The sequence below is a fragment of the Podarcis raffonei genome, chromosome 4, assembly GCF_027172205.1.
Source record: "Podarcis raffonei isolate rPodRaf1 chromosome 4, rPodRaf1.pri, whole genome shotgun sequence".
NCBI classification, from domain to species: Eukaryota; Metazoa; Chordata; class Lepidosauria; order Squamata; family Lacertidae; genus Podarcis; species Podarcis raffonei.
In genome coordinates, this window is record NC_070605.1 from 29272358 (window position 1) to 29282427 (window position 10070).

A 10070-nucleotide genomic window follows, 5' to 3' on the forward strand; every position below is an offset into this window, starting at 1 on the left:
TTACCCGAGGTAGAATCTTGAGATATTTGATGGGAGAAGTAATTTTCTCTTTGTTCCTTAGTCAGATCTGGAAAAGCCCAGAGGAAGGAAGAAAATCATTACAGACTCAGAAGAGAAGTTGGGTATAGACGACCTGAATAAACTGGGGCAAGAACCAAAACTTAGGAGTGGTCAGCGTGGGAGAAAGAGAGCAGCGGCCATTTCAGAGTCTGAGGAACCTCAGTGGTCAGAGGAAAAGAGACTAAAGGAAGATGTGCTAGAAAGTGAAGATGAGCAAAATAGCCCACCAAAGAAGGGGAGAAGAGGGCGACCTCCCAAGGCTGCTACGCAAAAGGAAGAACCAGTAGTAAAGGCTCCTAAAAGAGGTAGGAAAAAAGCCACACCAGTAAAACCTGTAGAGGAAGAAGAGGAGGAGGAAGAGGAGGAGGAGGAAGAAGAAAGGCAAAATATCGAGCAGAAGCCAAAAGGTCGGCAGTACAAGACGCCAAGGAAAGCACAACAGAGGTATTCCCCCCTGTTTTGATATCCGCTTTCTAACTTCCAACATCTTTTAATTCTAAATCTGCTGTGTAACTTTGAAACATGCTTCTCAAACAGGTCTGAATCATCTGAAATAAGTACAGCTGAATCGAACCAATCTACACCACAGAAAAGGCGAGGGAGACCACCAAAAACACCACCGTCGCAGCAGAAAAAAGGGTGAGTGTGGTGAATTTAATATGGGGTACATTAAATTTAGTTTTAAAATTTTGATACCTCAGATAATTCTGCCAAAATAGTTAACTTGCTGGGCAGTGCTCTTAATGTGCCTCCAGAGTTTTGCAGCAACCTTTGAACATGTATGCACTGTAAGGGCTTACGGGAAATAAGTTCAGTTTTGCTTAAATGCTGTGATGACCTGTGCTTAACACTCCTCGATTAATACACTTGATTTGTGGTTTGCCATTTTAGAAGAGCTGGACGGTCAAAGCAAACAGCAAGTAAAGAAAATGAATCAACTGAAGAGATGGATGTATTTCAAAGTAGTTCCCCTGTTCAGGACATTCCCCAAGAAGTAACAATGGAGGAAGAGGAAGTTTCTACAGTCAGAGTAAGCAAATGTTTGTGTATTGCAGCTACCTATTAAATCTGTTCATTTCATTTCCCCCCAGTTTGAATTATTTTATTACATATAACTACAAATGTTTCAAGAGGTACAGAAACAAACAATGGCTTGCCTGCCTGTTTTAACATCATGTCTTAAAGTTTGACCTTCAGCAAAGAGACACCTTCTGTACCTACATTTACTGTGGGAAGTGAAATGAATGGATTTTATTGTGGGGTAGGCCAATCATTTACATGCCACACTACAAGAGAAGTGAGCACAGTGGGGATCTAAGTTACCTGTGCTTAATGTGATCCAATGTCTTGATCCAAATAAGCACTCATTACATGATATATTACTAGTAAGCCTCACCATCTTCCTGGTTCTGCCTAGTCCCATTGAAATCAACTCTTTCATGATACCCCTCTGAAATAAATGAATGGAACAAGTTTTTTTAGGGTTGCCATATTCAAAAAGTGAAAATCCGGACACAAATGTTGTTGAGCTTTTTTTTTTTTTTGCAAAATCTCTCCTAAATCCCGCCCCCCCCGGAAGTTCTGTTTTAGGAAATTCATGAAATTAAAACAACTCTTCTGATATGGCCTGCCATAGGTCCTGGTTTTCGAAAATTCTGTCCGGGCACCATTTGATGGGGGAATGGCAGCCCTAGTTTTTTGGCATTAAACCCATCATCTTTTCAGGGAGCAGAACGTTTTCATGTAGTAATGGTTATTTTCTCCTATATCTAAATCACACTTTTAAAAGGTTATTTTAAAACGGGCATAGGCAAACTCAGCCCTCCATATATTTTGGGACTACAACTCCCATCCTCCCGAACAGGACCAGTGGTCAGGGATGATGGGAATTGTATTCCAAAAAAACATCTGGAGGGCCGAGTTCGCCTATGCCTGTTTTAAAAGGTACCTGGAAGTACAAACCAGGGTTGATAAGGAGCCATTGACCACCCAGCTGCACAATTTAAGATGAATTTGGGTTGTGAGTCCCATTTCTGCTTTTGGTTCTTGATGGAAGCAGGTGGTGATTCGTGTGGAAGCCTGTTTAGATAGACAGATCTCTTTTCTGGATTAGAGCCTAAAACTCTTCATCTGGTGTTTTTCCCTCAGGTGAGCCGGAGGACATCCAAAAGGGAAAGGCGATGAACAATCCACGTTCCCAGCCTTTGGAGTGAAGTCCTTTTGAAGAATGCTCTTATTATGCATAGTTTCAGGCTGAAGGAAGCTGTTGGTGCTCAGAGTGGGGTTGCTGAAGGAAGTTAGACCAATCTTTTGTTTCCCGCCCCTTGCATTTGGAGTTCGTAGGTCACAAGCATAAGCCACACACATGTTAATATCATTAACTGTGGGTTCTTGTGAAGTGTAATGTGCACTGGCTATATAAACACATGGAGTAAAGAAACCACCTGTAAATAATCCTTTTTTTAAAAAAGAAATGTTTCTGACTTCTAAAGTGCTTGTATAGCTTTTACAGCGGCTTTAAACCTGACAGTACCAGACTGTTTGTTAGATATGTTTATTTCAAAAAAGGGAGAGTTGGGGGGGAGTTAGAATGGATATCAAGCAATATCTGTCAGTGTCTGTATTTTTATTTTTATTGGCATTTAACTGTGAACAAATTATCAGCTTGACAAATAGTGACACCTCTGACACTATTTGCTTGAAAAAGGAAATACATGATCTCTTTATCTTTATGTATCTAATCCAGTGTTTACCTTTGGCACCCACCTGTCTTCGAAGGTGCCAAATTGATTTTGAATGATGTGGGATAAAATAATACAGCCAGATGCAGATTTGTGAAAGTCGATTCATTTTATGCACCTCAGTATTGATTCCAGACTCCTGGACCTCTCGTGGCATTGAGCATTTAAAAAAAAAAAGATTTAATATGTTAATTTTTTATGTGTTAATAAATAATGTAATGAAATCCTATCCCCTTATTTTTCCTTATTGGTTTAATCTGCTGTATCAATAAAATTCTGTAACTGAATTTTTAATAGTCTAGTATGTCAATGTGTATATTTCCTCTTGAACATTATGTTCACAAAGAGCAAATTATTACATTATAAAAACCTGGTACCTGAACTTTAGTGAAAAAGCAGGTTTTATAACCATGTAAAAATCGGAAAGAAAATTTTATTGATGCAGTCTGTCTTTATAAAGCTGTTCTTTCTTCAGAGCCAAGTGTTTTGTATTTCACAGTGAGTTGCATGTTTATGAGAAAAATGTAATGAAATTGCAATGTAATTTTTTAAGTCTTATCTGGCTGTAGGATATGCTACCTTGCCTCATGAGAAGAACGTTCTACCAAGAGTTTATTGTACTTTCTTCTTTGTTAACCAAAATTTTTATTTTTGTGAGTGAGGTTATGGGCAGTTAGGGGGTGGGACTTAGGAGGGCCGTGTTTTCATTTGAATGATCAGCTGCAGAATATTCCAGTCAGGGTATTCAAAATCTGTATGAAGCTTCACTTTATGTCCTAACCTTAAAGTGATTGAACTTTGTTTCTGGAGTAAAATTACAAAAAAGTAAAAGAAAAGAACAACTAGGGGAAAACTCCTTAAGGCATTGTCCTGTATTCAGTTTTACAAACTGTCTTTGAACCAAAATGTATAGGTTACTATTTATGCTTAGCCAAGCACACTTTATAGTTTTAACATGCTGTTTTCCTCCTGCTTACTAGCAGTAAATGTAAAAGAATCTAATTTTAACTTATTAATATTTTATCTCATGGAATAATGGGACATTGTCATAAAATTAACAAAAGGCATCCTTTTAAGTTATGATTCCAAGGAAGAATATGCTGGGGAAGGGATGTGAGACATCATGGTAGTTAGCAAACATGTTTGCAAGTATATTTTTCAGAGGTGATTCAACTTTTTTCTAAGCTTTTTTTATTATATAATTTGTATTGATTTGTATTATTATTCAGCAGCAGCAATAGACAAAGCCAGACAGTTTGTGTTGATCAAGCTGTTCTGATTAAGTGCTTTTTGTAGTGGCTCTTTTAGCTAGTAATTACTGTTCTTCAGCTGTCCTATATTTTTATGCCCGTAGTTCTGGGTAAACAGCTGTCTGAAAACATTAGCTGAAGGTAGCTCAGATGACTTCACTTAGAAACTTCCCTAGCACAAAGTAACCTCAGTGGTTCACAAAGTTTAGCAGTGCAAATGAGAGTTTTTATATCCTAGAGGGGTGGGAAAAGGAAGTTAGCACCGCATTTTCTTCACTGACAATATTGCACTGACAACATTTACGGAGTATATATCTTAAGACCATTTTATACAAAGTATGGAACAGATATTGAAACTACTTGCAGACTGTTGAAGATTTATTTGCATGAACATAGCTTGGTCATATTTCCATTAATATTGCTGCATATCAGTTAATCATAAAATGCCAATGTTTAAATTTAATCTATAGTTTTGCAGTTTAAATGTTCATTTCTTGCATTTTAATGTGTAATTGGGAAAACAGGTGCAGATGACAATGTTTATAAACCTTTTAGGTTTTATCCTCCTCATACACGTATAATGAATATCTTATGTACTAACACTTTGAGATCTGCATACAGTAGCTGCAGTAAAATAATGTATAAAGAGACTATACGCTAAGATTCAGTTAGCGTGCTCTTCAATTATGTTCAGTTTATAGTATGTACTGTATAACATTAAACAGTCAAATTGAACTCCCTGTTACAAGTTCAAGTATGAAATTATTATGATTACAGTAAGTTATATTGCAACAGTCTGCAGCCAATCATACTAATCCATTTTAAAGATACCATTTTCTTGCTGCAGTGCAACTGGAAACAGTGATTTCTCACTCTCTCTGTACTTTTTTTTTAAAAAAGGCAAAACTCTTCAAACAACTTCCAAAGGTTTTTCCTAATACTTTTCTCTGCATCAGTTCCTAAAAATGCAGTTATGCTAGATATGTTTAGATTACAATTGCAATCTCTGTTATGGGGCGGGGGGCGAGGCAGGGGGGTGAACACACAGATTTTTTCATCAGTTCTAGGCTTATTATTAAATAGTGAATTTCTCACCCATTTTGCCTTGTGGTTTCCTGAGGGCTGTTCAGGGGCTAGTCTGGGTTGGCATCACAATGCCTTGCAAATCCCAGCTGACCATCGCTCCTGATCTTGCAAATTTAGAGTATTGTTGTTGACCTGAGGGGAGACACACAGTTGGAAGTGCAACAGAGGATAACAGTGGTCAGAGGACCCAATAATAGTAACATGGCAAGGGGTACCAGAAAAGAGGTGAACTCATCTCAAGGCAAACACAACCCCTCTCTTTTAGATCTCATTACTACCATTTTAGTCACCAGAAATGCCTGCTGTCAGTACAGAGGTCAGCGCATATTAAACCAGGAAGGTGCAGTGGTAACGACCCATTAGAAGGTATGCATAGTCACAGTGGGAGAAAGGATACAACCTTTCTTTGTGGTTTTAGTGATATTTTTGGAGGCGGCCACACTGAGTTAAGGTTGTCTTTTCCCTAATGTGGCTTTACAGTGGTACCTCTGGTTATGAACTTAATTTGTTCCGGAGGTCCTGAAACCGTTCTTAACCTGAGGTACCACTTTAGCTAACGGAGCCTCTCGCTGCCGTGCGATTTCTGTTCTCATCCTGAGGTAAAGTTCTTAATCTGAGGTACTACTTCCGGGTTGGCGGAGTCTGTAACCCGAAGTGTTTGTAACCCGAGGTGTTTGTAACCTGAGGTGTTTGTAACCCAAGGTACCATTGTATTTCTTAAGATGTAGGCTCTCACTGAGCAATATATTCTGAAGAAGACGTTATTTTTCTTGGGCATACAGGAATTAGAATTTCTGAACCAGCAGGTACAGGAGACTTAATTCTGATTTATTGAGATATGTGTGCTACCTGGTTGGCAGTTTGTTTAAATTTACCCTGTGCCCTTAATAACTCTTGGCTGAGCGTCTCTTACTTGTTCCCATTTTGAGTGTCCTTGGTTCCCCTAGAAGATACTAGATCAAACCATCACAATTTGTGCCTTGCTTGACAACTCTGGGATGACTGGATATTTCCTTCACTGCTACAAGAAAACATGTTGGCTTCATTTATCTTCGTGTCTCTGGCAGAACACCATGCATTGTGGGAATGCTTACCAGTGCAGCCTTCCAGCATAAATTATTAGAAAATAATTTAATTAGCCTTAGAAAATTCAAAGGTATGCCTGCATGTTGCCAGTTGGGAAATTGTGGCTCTGCCACCCTGTCTAATTAGATATACATTTAAAGTTTTAAACAGGTTCTTGGCATCAAGTCTGGCTCTATTAGATAAATACCTTCCCCCAACCCACCTTAATTATGGTCAAAATTTGTAATAAATAATTGCTGGAATTGCTTGAACCATAAGCTAGTTGGCTATATACTGCCTTGGCATTTTCCTATCAATGGCAGTGATTTGTCTGAATGTTTACTGGTTGTAATATAGCAGTATTCTCAAAGCTCTGCTTTGCTAGTCCCACTCAAATCAGTGGGATTCAAGAGTATTCCATCATCTTCTGACTACTGCCTCATGTTGATTTTCTCTCCCTCTGTCCTGGAAAAATCATGAATAAAGAGTCAACCTTCGCAGAAGCAAAGTAGTTTCAATAAAGCATTAAGAACTCATTGTTGAGAAATTTACATTTATTAATAAATACCGTTTTGAATATGATGGGAAATAATATTTCATTCTGCAGGAGGAGTATGCTACTGTAATTACATGTGTACACTCAGTATTGCTTGTATGTGTTGGGTTCAGCATTGTGAGGTTACACCCTGCTTAAATTATCAATCCTTAAATGCTTTTTGACGTTGGAATTAATGTCCTCGTGAATACTACATGTACGGTTTGAAGAACTGTCACACAAGTCTGATCACTGATATTATATGTTGACAGAAATAATGATCACTGTATCCTGACAATGGCTTAAATAGAGAGCCAGTGTGGTGTAGTGGTTAAGAGCAGTAGACTAGTAATCTGGGGAACCGGGTTCGCGTCTCCGCTCCTCCACATGCAGCTGCTGGGTGACCTTGGGCCAGTCACACTTCTTTGAAGTCTCTCAGTCCCACTCACCTCACAGAGTGTTTATTGTGGGGGAGGAAGGGAAAGGAGAATATTAGCTGCTTTGAGACTCATTTGGGTAGTGATAAAGCGGGATATCAAATCCAAACTCTTCTTCTTCTTCTAGAAATTGGTGATAAAAGTAGTGCCAAGTCCATTGATGGAGCTATTTATTGGGAGCTGCCCTCTGTATCCTCCACCCAAACAAGCAGGGGGCACTGTTGGGGTCCCAAGGACACATTCCAACCAGGGAAAAACATTTGGGTTTGAAGCAGAGCTAGAGAGGAGTACGTCCCGGGGAAGATCTCTCAGGGTGAGCAAGAGAAACTTGGAGGGATACCTTTGAGCCCTGGGTCTGAGGTTCTCCACAGCTGGCTGGTCCTGGGGAAGGAGGGGGAACAGCAAGAAGGGGGAACCTGTGGCCCTCCAGATGTTGCTGGACCAAAGCTGCTTTTCCTATAGGGGTGATGGAGGAAGGCCAACAACCTCAGAAAGACCCCAGGTTTCACATCCATGTGTGGTGGCCTAGCATCCTGACAATTTGGGTTCGTTGCTAAAGAGGGTGGTGGGTTTTTTTTTTTTTTTTACTTTCCAGCGACTGGAGTGGACTATGACATTTAAAAGGGTGGAGTCGTGGTTGGCATTCATTTTAGTCATTTTAAAATCAAATGCATAATACTCATTTTAAATGGTAAGCTGGTTGCTTTCCAGCTGCTCAGACCATTTTATAGCCTTTTGTGTTCTTTAATGCTATGCTCAACGCTGTCCTTCAGTAAGCTCTTGGAAAAGAAAAGCGGGGGTTTTTTTGCCCACACAATATATAATGGGGGAGATGACAGCAAATAGAGAAGCAATCTGGTAACTGAGTGATGTCTTCTTTGTGTACTGTGGGATACTTCATTATAATGAGCTTGCACTACATGACAAAGCATAGTAAGAGCTTGAACGCACTTCATTAAGGTGCTGCCAAACAGCTTTCAGTCAAACAAGATATGCTCATTTGTTCAAAACAGTTGCTTATATATTTCATGATCATACTAGCCTTTATAAACCTAATGCTTCCCAGCTGCATATCAGCCCCGGACAACTGTTTGGAACTGATGGGCTGTGGGAGTCCAAAACATCTAGAGGGCACCAGGTTGGCAAAGGCTGACTTATACAGTATTTTTTAAACGTGTATATAGACCTTCATACACCTTTCAGCCATGTATGAAGATTTAATAGAACTTGTAAGGTAAAGGTAAAGGGACCCCTGACCATTAGGTCCAGTCGTGACCGACTCTGGGGTTGCGGCGCTCATCTTGCTTTATTGGCCAAGGGAGCCGGTGTACAGCTTCCGGGTCATGTGGCCAGCATGACTAAGCTGCTTCTGGCGAACCAGAGCAGCGCACGGAAACGGCGTTAACCTTCCTGCTGGAGCGGTACCTATTTATCTACTTGCACTTTGACGTGCTTTTGAACTGCTAGGTGGGCAGGAGCTGGGACTGAACAACGGGCGCTCACCCCCTCCCCGTCGCGGAGATTCGAACCGCCGACCTTCTGATTGGCAAGTCCTAGGCTCTGTGGTTTAACCCACAGCGCCACCCGCGTCCCAGAACTTGTAAATTGTTTCTATTACTGTTATCTAGGACATCAGAGATAATGCAGGTTGTAGTCCAACAACTCAAGAACCTTGTGTGAGCCTTGGAAATTATTTGGGATCACAGCCAAGTTATTTGACAAGACACTTGAGCGGGAGGATGAATGCAGGATTGCCTCTCCAAAGGTGTGGGGGTGGGGATCGCTGTAAAGTATAAGTGTTTTTACTTCTCTAGAGCCATGGTGGGGATCCCCAGGGCCCTTCAGGTCTCTAGCTAGTCCTCTGGCCAGTGCCCAAGCCATGTCTGCTCTCCAGACCACACCATTACCGGTCCTGTTCCATCCGCCTCAGTGCTTTTGCCTGGTTGGAATGTGTCATTCAGCTGTGATTTTGCTTCTTGCTTGCCAGGATATTTGTGTACGTAAAGAAACCTTGACTTTCATATGGCTGGAATGTAGGCTACTGGCCAAAGCTATGAGTCACTTTCCTTGCCCTGCCCACTTTTGACTCTGTCCCTACCCAAAACTGATGTGTGGCCTCTGGAAGGTTGGCGACAAGGATTCTTGGACTGAAATAGGTTTCCCCTCCTCTCCTCTACAGGCAATTTACTTTCAGCCTTGGAAAGAGGAATGGCTTCTCTCCCTAAGCATTTATCTGGGTTTCTGTGCAAAGGTAAGGGCAGTCATATGTCTTGATGTAATAATATTTTGGTGTTCAGTCTAGACAGGTCCAGTGGTTATTCTAGGCCTTGAGCTAAATAGCCATATTCTTTTGAAGCACAACTTGTCAGAAGTAAAATACTATGAAACATAGTACTGGTCAGTAGCTGTTACAGCTGATGGAAAATTGCAGGGTTGTGGGGATGCAAAACCGTTACAGATAAAGGTGAAATGCACCCTCTAGCTGAAGGTTTGCCTATTTATTTTATTTATGTGTGTGGCCTGTCTGCCAAAGGCGTACAGGGTGGCTAACAATTTAAAATACTACAGCAAGCAAATGGTACAAAATACAGAACTGAGTTCTCTCAAGCCAACTTCCGGGTCTGATGATGGCACAAGCTCCCTAATCTGGACTTCTCTTGGAGTAGCCCCAGGGAAGGTAGGTGTGTGGCTGCCCTAACAATTTGTTTAGTATTTAATATCGAATTTAATATTTAGCCCTTAAATGAAATATATTAACCCTGTCTATTCCATATGGAGAGGCAAAAAGAAATACCTCTTCACACAACACGTAGTTAACCTATGGCATTTGCTCCTACAAGAGCCAGCAATGGCCACCAACTTGGATAGCTTTAAAAGAGACCAAGTAATGGAGGAG

General features: G+C 40.6%; 1 protein-coding gene across 1 annotated transcript in view; it reads left to right on the forward strand.

Annotated features, from left to right (window-relative positions):
* The window catches only part of PDS5B (PDS5 cohesin associated factor B), a 71078-nt gene extending 66287 nt beyond the window's left edge, over positions 1-4791 (forward strand). Inside the window, exons 32-35 of the mRNA XM_053386028.1 lie at positions 62-504; positions 598-699; positions 952-1090; positions 2209-4791. Of these exons, the coding sequence (XP_053242003.1) occupies positions 62-504; positions 598-699; positions 952-1090; positions 2209-2244 (720 nt within the window). The 3' untranslated portion in view covers positions 2245-4791. The remainder of the gene's footprint in view (positions 1-61; positions 505-597; positions 700-951; positions 1091-2208) is intronic.
* Positions 4792-10070: the final 5279 nt, after the last annotated feature.